A 17,410-nucleotide genomic window follows, 5' to 3' on the forward strand; every position below is an offset into this window, starting at 1 on the left:
TGAAATATCTTAATGCTCGAGAGTAGTATTCTGAAATATTTTTTTTTAAATTCGACATTTATTTCAGGTCACGTGACCCATATAATATATACCTTAAGGATTAACATACAACAATATATGAAAACACTATTTCTGACTAATGTACACGAATTGCACTTGTCGGCGACGTGTGATGCAATCTGGTGTCAGGTAACCGGCCGCGGAACCGCCGATATATGACACCCTTCGGCCAAAATTCTTCCTTCATGAAGGTCAACAAATGTTCGGTCGGTACTTACAACACAAACGAATTGAAATTCTCATTGTGGCGGGACTCCAACCGCTCGATCCTCAGGGTGTATTTGGCTTTATGTCTGATGTACTCCACTGTCTCCTCAGACTTCGCCCCTGGTACAGCAGCGTCGTCGGTATGGCCGGACGCAGCAGGAGTAGTTCGGTCCTGTCGATGCTGTGCCACACGGGTTACTGCTGGCGGGCTTCCTCTTCTTATCCACTAAATATTATTTAATATTTCACGATAATATGCTCGAGTAATAAAAATTGTCACCGTAATGAGGCGGAGAAAAGAAATCTGAAGATTACCCAGCATCTGTCCTTCGTATTTGCAATAGTATAGAAACATCTATGCCTGTAGTGGCCTGGACGTTTACTTAGGTTTATCAATGCAAATTGTTTTTTTTTGCTATATGGTTTTATGGACTGATAAGATCAAGAAACATAAGACAATATATTAAAATGAAATAATTTAGAGCAGTCTACACAAAAGGCTTTGGAAAATTAAAATACAAGCTTAAAACTTTGCATTACTATATGGTATCTAATTACTGCGATAGCTAACCCTTGTCGCAATTCAGCAAAAAGCAGTCTGTGGAAAACGCGGAAAAGCTCAGAGATGGTAACCCTGACGTTAGGGCGGGGCGAGGCGGCGCGGGTGGAGGGGCCATCGAGGGCGCGGGGTGGGGCAGCCAGCAGCCGCCCGCCAGTCGGTCGCGGGGCGCCGCGCAGCCCGCTCTCGCGAAATGCGCGCCCTCTAACGTATTATGTTCCTCCCCGAGCTACCGCGAGCCTGCATGGTGGACGACGTAGCGACCTACCTCCAAGCGCCCTCCTCGGGACAGGTGGCTACAATATATTAACAACAACCCATATGTAATTAACAATGATCATATTAACAGATGTTGTGGGCTAATGTCGCTTGCCGAGGCAACCGCCGCCCGGGTATTTTCGGTACGTTCCGATTTCGCCGTCCGATCGATGGACGCACGTGATTGTCTGATGTGGTAGGTTGGATAAAGCTTTTGCTCGAAGTGTCTTTAAAATAAAAGAAAGAAACCTTTATTCCGAATCCAAAAAACGCACGTGTTCCCGCGGCACTCTGCCAATGTGTAAATCGATAACGAAGTATGAATCATGAAAGTAGACCAAAATAAACAAAACGAATCTAGAGTCAAATTCAAAATTCGAACATAAACTTTTTAAATCCAATAACAACGATATGAATCAATAAACGACTAAAGTAAAAATTTGCAAATATCAAGAAAGTTCCATAAAAAAAAACAAACTCTAAAGTCCTGATAACCCTGAAAAGGAACAAATGTAAAAAATACCAAGAAAAATAAAGAAAGAAAAGTCGGTACATAAAAAGAAGATAGTACTGTCGTAAAAGCGTTCAAAACAATGCGTGTAAACAGATCGATAATGAGCCGTGATGAACATGCATAGTAAGCCTTCGAGGTCGGGATATCTGGGAAAAGATTGGGAAAAAGGAAACAAAGACAGTGAGCTAAATAAGATGGTGACTCTGTGGAAAAGCAATGGTGAAAGATTGCGTAAGGGTTTATACTCAATTACTATTTTGTTATTGAACGGCGTTTGAAACAGGAAGTTCTGTGACGGAGGAAATGATCAAACATGTATGAAAATAAGATATTCCTCAAACGCGTGAATGATTTAAAGAATGAACAAAACGTAACGATCTAAAATAAACCACGCAGTAATTTTATAAAGTTCCAATTGTGTAAAAAAAAGGTTGAGTTAAAAAAAAAGAAATGTTGATTATGAAATGTAATTGCTTTTATTGAATATTATTATGTTTTCTGCCATGATTTTTTTTTGTGAAATTACTCTTACGGAGTATAAGTCAATGTTAAACCTCCTCAAGTTTTTATAGTTAATGTTGATTCATTCATACACAACGCGTAGATTTTAAAAATAAATATCATTATAACAGAGCAGTCGAAAACATTTTACAGATGCCGAAATTTATTTATTTGTGAATGGAATTGTATTAATGGATTTTCTAGACACGTTATTGTTGTGACGAATTATGTTAACATTAAAAAAACATTGACATATTTATTGTTATACATTTATTTGTTTAATGTAACTTGTTTTCATTAGAGATATAGCATAAATGATTGCAGCAAAAATTTTAAGCAATCAATTTAATCATGTTGTGATTGAGCCAATTAAAAATTCGCCAGGCAGACTAAAAATCGACTAGTTTGAATACGTTTTACATAAGACGTGCTTGACAGAAGCAGAAAAATAATTACTCAGAAATAGCAAATAAATAACGCATAAAGCAATGACAAATGTAATAGATGAATATAGTGACATTTAAAAATAAATTTATAAAAATTGTCAACCAAAAGTAAAAGACGTTTTCAAACATTGTAAACAATCACGTGTATTAACTCGTCTAAAAATAAAGAAATTACGTTAAATTCTAAATTTCGAATGTATTAATTTGAATATTTGAACAAAACTACTAAATCCTTGCAGAGCAATGCTGCAAGTTATGGATATAAACCCAAAAAACCATGCAGATTTATTGTAAGCCTCCGGCTAGATGGTAAATCGATATGGTGGAAGATGTGTAAGCTAACTGCAGTGCTGCGGCATAGAGTCGCATAACGCCCATATCTGCAGTTCAGTCGGACTTTACGTTTCTACTTTTTACATAGTGCGTCCTTTCTTTTACTCGATTTTGGGCTTAGATCATTTTAATCTGTATGATTTGTTTGAAACTAGAAATGTTGTAACGAAAAAGATTTGATGTGTCTAAGAAATATTTGAAACTTATCGTTCTAAAATTGAAATTGATAGCGTATATCATAAAGTTCATAGACTTTTTTTAAAGAAATTCTTTTTTTAAACTCAAAGAACATTAATATTACAACATACGAAAGATTGGTAGTTTTTCGAAAAATAATAGCAAAGCTATAAGAGTAACGCTATGTTAACAGTGAGAGCTGTAATACAATTAGAAATATAACTCACCTATACTTACCGAAAGATAAATATAATTTGTCATTTAATAATATTATTAGGCTCACACCAAAAGAACCTAAATCTGAAATAGAATTTAAAATAAAAAACAACATTTCAAATAGAAAAACAACATTTGAAATAAAAAAGCAACAACAACAAAATGAATTTCAAAAGAAGCCAACCTCTACGAAAGCATTTGTGCCTGTACATTTATGCTCCGTATGGGCTTAGTCAGCACTTGAGATCGGCAGAGCAGAACGGAGGTCTATGCCAGCGGTTCGGGGCAATTTACTTCTGTTTCAAGATTTGGGAAAATCTATTTTTGAAGATAGCATCTTATCTTTTATGCCACGATGGGACTAAATAGACAGAAACGAGATTTGAAATCGACATTTAAATTTTGAATATGTTCGGTTTTATTTTTTAGAAAAGTGCCTCTACTAATGAGATGGCGTGACAGTTCTCGCGCGTAAATATGTTATATACGTAATGTTGTTTTTTCTAGTGACCGCTAGGGGTGATGTATAATTTGCAATACAAAATTGTGAAGTAATTTGCGCGGTCGAAGTAATCTCGTGGTAGATGCAAAGGACAAACCATGACAATTTGTAATTATTTCAAAAATATTCTTAGACCGTGTAATATAAAATAAAAGTCTAAAAAGGTAATACATAAAAAAACAAATATGATGAAAAATAAATTTATTATCGGTGGACACTTTAAATAAAGATCTTCACGACATCGCGTCAAACCTGATGAAAGATAAGTGACTGTCTAAAGATAAATTCAAAATGCGTGGCAACCGCCAGCGTAATTTCAAATGCCGCAATTTAAAGGATACATTTAACTAAATATTTTACGCAAAGATACTTATAATTAGAGACAAAAATACATTGAAACATTCTGGATTTTAAACAACGTAATTTACAGAAAAAAAGAAGTGTTGTCATTAAAAAAATGTCCAAAAATACCCGGCCGGCAGTCGCCGTGCGGACCGCGCATCGGTGTGAAAAATTCGATGTTTTCTATCCCCCTCTATCTCGTTGTTTGTGTATATTTCTATCACTTTCTTGCCACTATCGGTGTTTGGATGTTTTCACTAACTGTTAATGTTGATAACCCTACCCTTTATTATAGTTTAATTTGGGTCCACATAGTTAAATGTCAAAATTGCATTTTGTAATTGCGATTTGTGACGTCTGTAATAAGTAAATTCAATTTTCGATTTAATGTAAAAAAAAATATTTAAAATTAGAACTTTTTATTGCTACATGTTGGCCAACCTAACCATGTGGTCCTTATGATTAACCTTATTAATGTTTAAAGTGAAACGTTACAATCTAATAAGTGATAAATACATTATTAATAGAATAATTTGTAACCGTTATTTTGTTATTTAAATATTAAATGTTGTAACGTTTCACAAAACATTCAATTTTATTTTTTAAATCTCAATGTCTATTATTTACTGGCTAGAAAAACTTTTGCCGCTCATAAATTTAAAATAAGAATGGCTCTTTTTTTCTAATAAAAAAAGGATTTGCGTGTTTTCACGTGCAAAGTCTCTTGCTTAATATAAAGAAACATGAAGTAATTTTCTGGCCAGTACAAAAAATACCGTAAATGTGCATGAATCCCGAATGCACCCTACCAGGAATGTTCTGCACGTTCCCCAGTGTTACTATTTTTTTACTTATTTTTTTAAATTTCCACTACGAAGTCAAAGGAAATTCCATTAGCGGATTAGTTACATATTGGGTGGTAATTTTCATTTCAACTGCAAGGTGGAGTTTACATTTTTGACTGGGATTTTACTACGTTGAATTTCTATCTATAGAGTGGTATTTATACTTGTAAAATTCACTTGTGATATAATTCTCTTTTTATTTCGATTAAACGTTCTGGCTTATAGTTCTGAATATGTCCATGGTATATTTTGTGCGACAGTAAAAAAAATAATTAACTATCAGGTTAGTTGTGGTTAATAATAACTAAAAACAATCATATTATTTAAATGATGTCACTAATTACAGGTTTCTTACCACGCTATGAGTTCTTTTTATGATATTTACGGTTACACGCACCATGATCCCTGGTTGACACTCACGGGTGACCTCGTGACTATGGCCCGTTCTAAAATATTATAAAAAAACCTCATACCGTGGTAAGAAACCTGTAATTAGTCATAATCATTTAGTGAATAACCACGAAAGCTAGCTAGCTAGCTAATTGTTAATATAATCTGCAATTTAATTTATTTGAATGGGATTCCTTTTTTAACCCGCCATACATGGACACTACTACATGTTTCCAAAGGAACGGCTACAACATGTGCATAAAAAATTGCTTGTGACAAATTATTTTTATAATGTAAGTACATTTAAATTTTGAAGCCTGCGACCGTTTATATATTTACTATTTTGACGTGCGATCCTTTTTGTTAACCTTCTTCAAAAAAAAAGGAGGAGGTGAGAACTTCGAACATATTTTTTTTGTACGCATGTTACGTGATAACGCGGCATCTGTGAACCGATTTTGATGATTCTTTTTTTGTTGGAAAGAGGGTACCTCAGTTTTGGTCCGATTGAAACTTGAAAAAAAGATTCCACCTCTAAGGTCGGCAAACTAGGGAATGAATCCGGTTTCGCGCACATTCCGGTAACCGATTTTAGTAAAACTTGGCGACCACGAACTTTTGAACTCTATTTTTTTTAATAAAAAAATAATTATATAATGTAATATGACTTTAACAACAAATGCGAACATTGTATACTTTGCTACTGATATTTGTATGCCATTACTGGCGCAACACACTGAACTATATGAGTGTATGAATAAACTTAAATAGGTAAACTGTATTAGCCGTGTATGCTAGCAAATAAACATATCTCATCTCTCTCTATCTCTAAAAATAACGCTTTTGCGCATGTTGAGAATTAAATTGACAATAAAAAGTTTTATTAGTACTTATTTTTAATAAGGACTTTAGTTTCCGAATTCCTTTTACTTTTAAATTTCCGAGTGACTCAATGTTTATAATTAACTTTTAAAATATAGTAAAGATTTAGTTGTATCATTGACAACGCTGAACGCAGTATTTCATGTCATAAGACTTTAACACTATTGGAATTGAACTTCTAAAAGTTTCTTCATTTCATTCTCTGATTTTTATGAATTTGTAATAGTTCGTTAAGGAGTATATTTGTAAAAAAATATATAATTCGTTTATTCGTTAGAAGTAAGCGATTCCACTATGGCAGGAATATTATGGATTTCATACAGAGATATATCTTTTTAGCAGCAGAGGAGCTCCCGTCCGTCCAGGGAAGTACTGCTACTAATAAGGTTGCTGAAATTGGTTGGTGAAATTACTGGCACATGGGACTTTCAACTTATGTCCCAGGGTGATGGGCGTAGAGACAGTACACAGATTTTTGCGATTTAAAGCTCTAAATGGCACTGCAACTGTTATGGACAGGCGTATCGCAAACCATCAGGCGATTTGTTGGTCTCATCACTTAGTAACATAAAAACAAAAGTGCGCCCTAACCCAATCTACCCTCAAGTTTCTCTTCACGTTCAATCTTGAAATTTGTGTCGGAATCCACCCCTTTCTATTGATGTACATAATTGATGACCTCCATGGTCGAGTGCTTGCCCGCTGGTTTTCATGGTGTCACCGTAGTAGTTAGTAGCAGTAGAGCTCCTTGTGAAAGTGAAAGAGGTCGTCCAGGGCAATACTGCCGCCTTACCTATGTAATGTTCACATTGCGTTTCGGTTTTGAAGGGTATAGGTGCTGGTGAAACTATAGGCACTTGGGACTTATCAACTTTTGTCTCTGGGTGTTGGGCGCTGCGGCTGTACCCCTCAGATTTTTGTGATTAAAAACTGAGTAGCACTGCAACTGTTAGGGACAGGCGTGTCGCTTACTACCAGGCACACGACTTGTTCGGCCCGTCACTCAGTAGTATATAAATAAAAACCTAATGGGGTCCTAGGTTCGATTTCCGGCCGGGTAAATGTAGAAAAAAACTAACGTTTCTGTAGTCTCGGGTCTAGGTGCTTGTGGTACCGTCGTTGTTTCCGATTTCCATAACACAAATGCTTTAGTTACTTACTTTGGGAGCAGAGTAACTTATGTGATAGAGTCTAGTATTTATTTGTTAAATTACACGATACAAAACTGCCGTGTCAAACCGATACACTGTAAAGTCACTTACAGTGTTTTTCTCTAGGCCTAATCTATACACTGACATTTCAACTTTGGAGGTATACTGATAAAACTTTATGCCTTTAAAAACCAAGATCTGTTTAGCTCAATCTCTAATTTTACCCTTCTTAAATTATGCAGATTCGTGCTATTTAGATGGCTAAATAAGTTTGAAAGGTTGCAAAATCTATGTATAAGGTTCATATTTGGCCTTCGTAAATATAATCGAATCTCGCACTATCGCAATCAGCTTAAATCGCTTCCCATTCGTTTCCGCAGGAATTTGCGTATCGTCTCTCTTCTTTACAACATTCTACATTATCCTTTGTCTCCCAGGTGTCTGAAAGAGCGTTTCAATTTCTCAGGACCCAGGATAAGCCTTGTCGCTCTCTCGTTAAGTCCCAGTTATGTTTTCCATCATTCAATTCCGGTTTTTATTCTCATTCTTTTATTGTTCATGCGGTCAGACTTTATAACGCACTTCTCATTACTGTACATGACAGTAAATCGTTAGCTATCTTTAAAATGCGAGTCAAGTAGCACTATTTATCCTCTGTACCATCCATTTTATAGATATTATAATATGAAATATTTATTTATCTAAGTATTTATAGAGTCTGTAGTAATTTAATATTTTTGCTGTTTTTTTATTATTTATTTTATTACATTATTTAATTTTGTTTTGTTGTGCACTTAAGCCCGTTATAATAATTATTGTGCCCAGTATTTTGGTCTGCAAGAAGAAATTTCTTGCAGAAATTAGCAGCACCTTTTCTTTGTGTTTTCCGTTTTACGTGTAAATCATGCCTGTGAACTAAGATGTCAAGCGGATGAAGGTGACGTATAATTAGCAAGTAGGGAGATAGGAATCATGTAGACAAGGGAAAGAAAATCCCCAATCTCATAAAGTCTTCATTTGATACTCCACGAACTTACGTGCATTGTAAAATTATCGAGACTGTACCTCTTCTATCTATATCCTTTTTTCCATTAAAACATAGTTTTTACTTAAATTGAAAATTTAAAAAAACTATTGCGAGTGTTGGGATCAAACATTTAAGTAATCAAAATTGTTAGCTTTTAAATACCTGTAAATAATTTATGTTTACACATTGGTACCGCTATAATAAAAAAATTTGAACTAAACCAAACCCGCGTTTATAAATACAGAGTTTCTACATATCGATAATTTGACTACAACACGCGGACCCAGTACCAAGTGTAATACGGCACTAGTGCAAGCAATTCATTGCGCGTCATTCGAATTGTTCTTTAGACGGCGGCAATGGCTAGCAACCAATGTATATTGTTATTACCAAGTTGCAAGAAAATAGTTTTGTTTCGAAATTATAATATTTAAAATATTAGAAAATACAGAGTTTTAGCACTTACCGATGGAAGAAAATCACTCCCGGAGTATTTTTTAAACTTTGGCTTCTTACGCTACATGATATAATGGCACAACTCGGCCGGCATATTTCTATTTTTTTTTCACAAAATAATCATGTATCACATTTGAACAACGACTGACGCGCTGTTGACACTCATATGCCCGTCTGGTGATAAGCTAGGTAACGCGGACCCCGCCCACTAACCAGTCTATTACTAGTATTTATGTCATGTGGTCTGTGGAAACAACTTACTTTCCAAAGTAAAATTATAAAGGATGTATAGATTTATTTAATATTTAATGTACAACGTAAGTTAAATGTATCTTTTTATGTTATTAACCTCAAAAATTACAAAAATCCTTTACGCAGCTTTTTAAAATGCTGTTTTTAACCGATTTCAAAAAAAGGAGGAGGTTCGTTTCCCGACCGAACCGACTTTGATAATTTTTTCTTGTTGGAAAAAGAAATTTGAAGAAAAGATTCCACCGCTAAAGATGGCAAACTAGGGGATGAATGGCTTCCGAGGTCGGTTTTTTACTACTCTGTACTGTTTTTTGTTAAATGTTCTATATATTTAACATTACAGTGCTTTGGTTCGACACGGTAGAAAATTTCATAATCATGTCATTAACCCTCATGGAGAACGGTATAAGTGGAGTTACGTCAAAAATGTTTATTGCTCCATTCCACAGAACACTGTTACCCACATCCTCTTCAATTCTTGTAACTATCGACAATATTAGTCGATAGAGTTACACGATGCCATTCTTCCATGAGAGGTGCGATTTGTCTTTCATTATTTCTAATTGATGTCAACAAACTACAAACAATACTGCAAATAACAAAGTTCCAATGCATGTAGCGGCATAAACTGAATTTATTCTAAATAAATTCATTTGATAAAATCGCAGAGCGAATTGCTAGTCGCAAGTCGGAACTCTCGAATGTGGACGACGCCTAATGAACTCGTTAGTTTAAGGGTTTTCGTCTGTTCCGTTCATTCATTTTGGGGAAGCGTTTCTGGAAACTTCCAGTTTGAAAAAGCATAAGTTAATTTTTTAAATGTGCTATATTGTTAATACTGTATCAATTCAAAATGTGTATTTTTTCACAATCGATGAAAAACGAATTGCTCACTTCCCGTGAAAGGTTATTTAAATTTATGTATTATAATATATATAATATAAATTTATATATTGTTCATAACAGACATCGAAACAATTGTCTGCTTGCCAAACATATGTAAAAATAAAAGGGATAAAATAATTTTATTGAATGACACGACAGACTCCTATGATATTCAATGATTTTTTGTGAAATTGCTTCATTAGTATGTTATAATTATTAATAACAAAGATCAAACACTTAGAAATGTTCCGTGGCTTAGTTCGCATAGCGTCTGCAAGAACGATGAAAAGCACGGTTTGCAAGAAGGCGTCGTTTCGATCGAAGGATTTTTTCTAAGTGTTCGATCTTTCTTATTAATAATTAAAACAAACCAGGGAAAAATAATTTCATATTATCGAGTAAAAACTGTTTTGCCCAGAACTAGCTCACATAAAGTATGCCTCGTTTTGAATGAAATAGATATCCAATAGTTGTTTCTTACAATGTTTTAACGATAATTTTATTGACATGCAGTGAATCAAATAGTTAGGCGGGGTAAGAGGAACATAGTTATTTTGAGTCAAATGTTTTAATAAGAATTTTGGAGTACACTAAACTTGCCTTTGACGACCTCCATGGTCTAGTGGCTTGGCTTGCCGGGTTTCATGGTGTCGTCATCTTTAAGGTCTCGGGTTCGATCACGGATATAGAAAAAACTAACTTTTCTATATTGTCTCTGGTCTGGGCCTGTACTCTCGCTCGCATTGTGCGAATGAGAGTACACATGATGCGAATGAAGAAGCTTCAGACTTCGTTTAGTTTACTTTTTAGTTTATTTCTCTCGACATTACAAATTTCATATAAATACAATTACATGTTATTTTATACTACTCTTCGAAAAGTGAGCGTCAGTTTGGAAAAAATGAAGAAATAATTATATAATAGTAAGTCACAAGTACACAATTCTGTACATAAACAAACCAACATAATTAATGAAACTAAATAAATAATTGAATTTAACAAACAATGTCAAGCGCATGCAGGAAAATGTCAATATGGATTTTTAATAACTAATAAATGAAAATAAAATTATAATAAATACGGTGAATGTCAAAATTCATTAATAATTATAATAATTTAATTGTTTATTAAGTACTTTAAGTGTACTCTGTTACTGAGTAAACGGACTTTTCCAATAAAAGGCTCAGTCTGCACCTAAACGTTTCCTCGCAACATTATTTTTTTATTTCGACAGGTAGGTGCTCGTAGTAGGTCGGTCCAATAACCATTGTCATTGGTTGAGTAATTACTTATTTGAGAGCATTGACTTACAATTATATGGAAGTCGGGTCCGCGCTAAAAAGAGTCCGAACTTATAGGGCGTTAAAATCGTATACAGAGCGTCATTCACGCTTTAGTCTTCGTTTGTTCGACTGACAGCGAAGCAAGCAAAATTAGACGGTACTGCAATGACATTACAATTTAAATTCAACGTTTTAGCTTTTTCATAATGCTTAGTTGGTATAGCGTCTGGCACGGTATGCTAGAAGACGTCGGTTCGAATCCGACCGGATCGAAGGAATTTTTTCTGAGTGTTCGATCTTTGTATTAATAATTATAACAAATTCTTTTTTGTTTGAAAGGGTGCACTCTCTAAGGGATCCATGGTGATCGAGGAAAATCCTAATACTTTTAGGGCATGTCAGTGTGCTTGCCGATTTCTCCGTCAATTGTGAACCGATTTTGGAAATTCTTTTTTGTTTGAAAGGGTACACACTTGAAGTGGTCCCTGCCGACAATGCCGTTCCGGGTTCGTTTGTGCTATCACAAAGTAATAAATTGTTTTCCGTAAATTAAAGTCGTCTTTTCACTTGATGAAATCACCGTGATCATGACAACCAGAAAAAAAATGTACAAGGGAGTCACAGTCCCATTGTCACCAAGAAGTCAGAATCTGAAAAAAGCCGATAAACACTTTATTTAGTTGGTTAGGTCGGTTTTTTTTTCAGTGAAAGTAATATATACTACGTATTGTCAAGATTTCACGAAATTGACCAATTTGTTTTGTAGATTTACAACTTGTATCATCCAAAAATATCGTTATTTTATGAGAAACCATGGTCTGAGGTCGGACACGTTAGTGTCATTTGGGTGTAGGAGCTTTATTAACCGAATGATTATCACTAGTATCAGGTTTCTTACCACGGTATGACTTCTTTTTATTTTCCCGATATTTCGGAACGGTTGCACGCTCCATAGTCACGGGTTGACTGGGAAGAAACCTGATACTAGTGATAATCATTTAGTGAATAACCACGAAAGTCTTAAAATCTTTATTAACCGACTTCAAAAATGAACGAGGTTCTCAATTTGACTGTATTTTTTTGCATGTGTCCGCGATTACGCGAATTTGTGAACCGATTTTGATGAAAAAACCACCGTAGTGGTTCCGTTTGAATTTGAACAAAATATTTCAGCTTTAAAGGAGGCAAATTACAGGATGAATCCGGTTTCGCGCACTCTCCGTTAACCGATTTCAATGAAATTACCAAGTTAAAACTACCAAATAGATGTAATTCCAATAAAAAAACCGATTAGCAAACTTTTCAGCTCGGTTTTTTTTTAATATTATAATTTTATGATATCAAGCGACTGGGCAAACAAATCGTGCGCCTGGTGATAAGCGACAGGTCTACCCATAACAGTTGCAGTGCCACTCAGGGCCTTTAATCGCAAAGATCTGAAGGTCACTGCCACTACGCCCGTCACCCTTCAAAACCCGAACGCATAATAACGTTACTGCTTGGCGGCCGAAATAGGTAAGGTGGCATTACTTCTCTGGACGTACTCTATAATAAGGAGGCTCTATTGCCACTAAACTGAAAATTATTATTAATATTATACATCCAGGAGTCCTATAAGTATGTTTAGTCGATTGCTCTGTTTATGACAGCAGGCTAGTTAAAACTTTATACGTAATAATAATAACCGAAGGTCAAAACAACCCTAAAAATTCAACGCAACGTTCATAAATGAAGCACGCAGTACTATCTTACGACAACGGAGATGTAGTAGAAAAATAACAATAAAAACATGGCGGAAAAGACGATAAATAAGAGGGGCGAAGTGGACGACAATTTATATGGAGAGACGAAACATAATTGCAGTTAGGCGGTTTATATTGCCTATGGCTGTATTGCAGACGGGGCGTAGACAAGAAATGCAGTATAACGACTTCTTTAAATATGCTGAAAATGAGTCCATTGGCTAAATTATAGAGTTTCATTAAGAGCAGTTTTCTCTTGAAGGGTATTAAAAAGGGGAAGGGGAATTTTTAGAGAACAGAAGACGCTTAATTGCAATGAAATTACACTGCATATTGATTTATAATGAACTGCACAATTGCGGGACACAGTGATCCCTCCCCTCGCATCGTCATTGAGGATAATTCTAATTAGTGATTGGATTAAGCATTGACTTACAATTATATGGACGTCGGGTCCGCGCTAAAAAGTGTCCGCACTTGTAAGGCGCTAAAATCGTATACAGAGCGCGACACTCCGCTTTAGTCTTCATTTGTTCTACTGACAGCGCGATACTGCGATGACATTACAATTTAAATTTCGAATAGGTTGACTTGGGACATTTTTTTCGTGGTTTTTGTATTAGACCCGTCGTCCATTTATTTGTAAGTCCATGGGATTAAGGGTAATTTTCAGGTAAGTTTTTTGTACTCAATTTTGGTGACAATTTCTTTTTATTTCAATATTTACAGTATATCATCATGAAGTATTATTTAATATTCGAGTGTGGTAACCTGAAATATTCTTTAATATTTCACGCTGATATATTCGAGTAATTAAATAATAAAAATGGTCACCAAAATTGAGTACAAAAAACTTACCTGAAAATTACTGAGTTATTGTAGTATGATGATACTATTGTTTTTGTAATAGTTTCCGTTTTTTATATACAAAGCTTTTTTTATAGACTTTTAAAATCGTTGATTGTATAATACCGTCTACTCTTTTGAATAGCGTTATGTGTTATTGTGCTTGTGCACGAAGGGGCGTAACTTACGTACATTTTCAAAGGAAAAAAGTTTATTTACTTTGTTGAATATAAGTTATAGAAACTTTATTCGCTTCCGGGATAACTTATTTGCTAAAATCAACTTACGTTTTATTTATTATATTAAACCATTTAAAAGTAACAAATATATATAACAAAATAATAATTATTATTGATAGAACTACTTTAATACGAGTAACATACACTTCATTGCCTAAACAAAATTCCCTAATGCTAGTTATGACAGTTGGGATAGCGATGAAATGTCATTTATTAGATAGCACATACAAAACTATACTGTAACTAAACGGAGGTATTGCTTTTTCAAATTTAAACGTGTTTTCATAAATTTTTTAAACGCCATTTTTTTTTACTTCATTGGTACGTATAGAGTGTTATACATTGGAATTAGGTCACTTTGTTCAAAGGAAAAATGTTATATACATAGTTCAATTCAGATTCTTTTGTTCCGTATAGTGATGTAGATAATTCGTTTTAGTTGAAATTGTAAGTTGCGTCTATTAGTGCTGTAAGGGGAAATATACTCCTGTTATATATCGTAGAACAGCATTAAGGGCTTAATGCGCAAGATAAGCTAGCAGAGTCTCGGTGCATCATATTGGAGCTTTAAGTACTGCCATCATCAACCAGGCAAGAGGGATTGTGTGTGCATAGGGGGTAAAGATTTATTTTTATTTTTATTTTAGTAATCAAATTGCAGTTGAAATTATCGAATTAAAATAAAATGTTATCAATTATTCGTAAGAATGATTCACCTGGAAAAATAAATAAGAAACTGGGAATTATTTGTTAATGTTTATTTACATTTATCATTTAGAAGCGGTAGAGTTGTTTGTGAAAGAGTTCGTCTAGGGAAATTCTGCCACTTATTTCTGCTACGTTTCGGTTTTTCGGTGCTAGTGACATTGCGGGAACATGGGACTTTTCAACTTATGTCTCAGGATGATGGGCGCGGTGGCAATGCCCCTCAGATCTTTGCGATTTATAGCTCCGAGTGGCTCTGTAATTGTTCATCATCAGGCACATGACTTACTCGTCCCTATACTTGGTATTATAAAAAACAGAAAATAATTCGTTTTATTTATCCAAATACCGTCGGTAGAAACAATCTTAAAAACAGGTAGCTATGAAGGATTTTACAATTACGTAGAACCTGTATAAAACATTTTGTATAAAGTTTTTGTTACACCATAGCTGTTAAACCTCGCGTAAACGGCAAATTTTGAATATCAACGGGAATCTTATTATAAGTGTATGCGTTAAATTAATTTGTGACTTCGTGAAGACGACTAACATGACCCTTGCATATTATTATGTCTATTACATTGACTTACAATTATATGGACGTCGGGTCCGCGCTAAAAAGTGTCCGAACTTATAGGGCGTTAAAATCGTATACAGAGCGTCATTCACGCTTTAGTCTTCGTTTGTTCGACTGACAGCGAAGCAAGCAAAATTAGACAGTACTGCGATGACATTACAATTTAAATTCAACGTTTTAGCTTTTTCATATTCCTTTACATGTCACTATGTTTAAATAGGTTGACTTGGGACATTTTTTTCGTGGTTTTTGTATTAGACCCGTCGTCCATATAATTGTAAGTCAATGTCTATTACTATTTTTTATGGTAAAATTAGCATTATACATTATAAGATTTTTAGTAAATGTATTTTTTCAACTTTTGTATTTTCTTTTGTTATAAAACATAACCTTATAACGCGTATATTTGTTTTTTTCAAACAAACCAACGTTTCGGGACTTCTACAGGTTCCATGGTGACCACGAGTGCATATACGCGAATAAAATCCTGCAAAATAGTTCAATTTACTATGTGTAACAATCGCGAAAACCTAAGAACTCGATATAATTTTCTAATATAAGTGTAACTTATGTATAGAAATTGTCCATAGTCAAATATCTTTTAACATCACTTAAGAAAAGAACACTTCGTTCATGTGTTCCTATGAACTATTCTTATTAATACTGCCACTTATATTTATTTTATTCACTATAATTAACTACACTACATTTGTATTGTATAGTAGATTATAGCCTTTATATTCACGTTATGTGTCTATATCTACGGGTTCTATACCTAAATGGCGATGCAGATCCTCATTTCGTATATACCAAGGTATATATTTCATAAATGTGTTGCGACGGCAGTATAATGTGGTTTAATTCCTTTAAAGTTATCTCTGGTATCCGGAGTCGCATACACTAGTATCCGGTTTGTAAATTGTCCTGGATGACAGAGATTCTATTAATGTTAGTAGCTTTAAATAGACACATAACACATAAATAAAGCAGGTCTTATCTCCGATACGCGACAACAAAAGTAAATTCGATATACTGTTATAATTTTTCTGTGGCATGACTGTAGAAGTTGCTTTGAAACTGCTATATGCGCTGTTTGGAGAACTTAATTGTATTTAGTATTTGAATGTATGTAGTAGTAAATCTGTTATGAAAGATTAAACTTGCTTTTAGAATTGGGTTCGTGGTGTATATAAGGGGTTCATCGAGTACATAATGGTAGGGGGTTAGGGAAAAGAGCTTTGTACAGAAAACTAAATCGTCTTAGACGCAGGATTTTCCTCAGCTTTCAAAAGTGAGCACTTTCCACTAATGGTCGTATAAACGACTCCAAAAAAAGGAGCAGGTAGTCAATACGGCCGTATTTTTTTGCCCGGCACTAGCCCGTAGAGCTAGTAGAGGGTAAGCTAGATATCCTCCGGTCTCTCCAGCTCCTTAGGTTACTAGGAACTGTAGAGACGTTATTTGACGTCGGGAAGTAAGCGTGTCTTACAGCTCCGCCATCGATGAGAAGATTTATATTAGTGGATTTAGAGTTGATAGCTTAGCGGTGGCAACCGCTGGTTGTGCATTGCGCAACGTGACTACAGCCTTTCCTACCTGGAAAATAGGGAGCGTGCTGCACTCGGGGCGGTTCATCCGAGGCAATAGCCTCTTGAGACCCGGATGAAGTTACTGACAACGGTTTTTTTTTTACAATACGTTACGAGACGAACAAGCGCCTGGTATCCATAACAGTTGCAGTGCCACTCAGAGCTTTAAATCGTAAAAATCTTAGGGACATGTGCCTGTAATGTCACCAGCACACTTACCCTTCTAAACCGGAATGCAGTCACATTACTGCTTGGCGCAGAAATAGGCAAGGTGGCAGAACTTCCCTGGACGAACTCTTTCACAGGGAGATCTGAATTTAGAGGGTTCCTGTGCACGGGTTATAGTGGTCCTGTTAACAGGTTATAGTGCCCTACTCGTATACCCTAAGGGTCGGTAGAGAGGGTACACTATAACCAAAACTAATG

The 17,410-nt window shown here is 35.1% G+C and overlaps 1 protein-coding gene across 7 annotated transcripts in view; it reads left to right on the top strand.

Moving 5' to 3' along the window:
- Positions 1 to 983: 983 nt before the first annotated feature.
- Positions 984 to 17,410, top strand: part of LOC113228966 (nuclear factor 1 B-type) — an 87,488-nt gene continuing 71,061 nt past the window's right edge. For 6 of the 7 annotated variants that reach the window (XM_026462416.1, XM_026462419.1, XM_026462418.1 and 3 more), the window contains exon 1: positions 984 to 1,118. In XM_026462416.1, coding sequence (XP_026318201.1) covers positions 1,041 to 1,118 — 78 coding nt within the window. In that variant the 5' untranslated portion in view covers positions 984 to 1,040. Of the gene's footprint in view, positions 1,150 to 17,410 lie in introns of all 7 variants that reach the window. The other variant, XM_026462421.1, reaches the window with a different exon arrangement.

The sequence above is a fragment of the Hyposmocoma kahamanoa genome, unplaced genomic scaffold (assembly GCF_003589595.1).
Source record: "Hyposmocoma kahamanoa isolate Upper Pololo Valley unplaced genomic scaffold, ASM358959v1 263, whole genome shotgun sequence".
NCBI lineage: Eukaryota > Metazoa > Arthropoda > Insecta > Lepidoptera > Cosmopterigidae > Hyposmocoma > Hyposmocoma kahamanoa.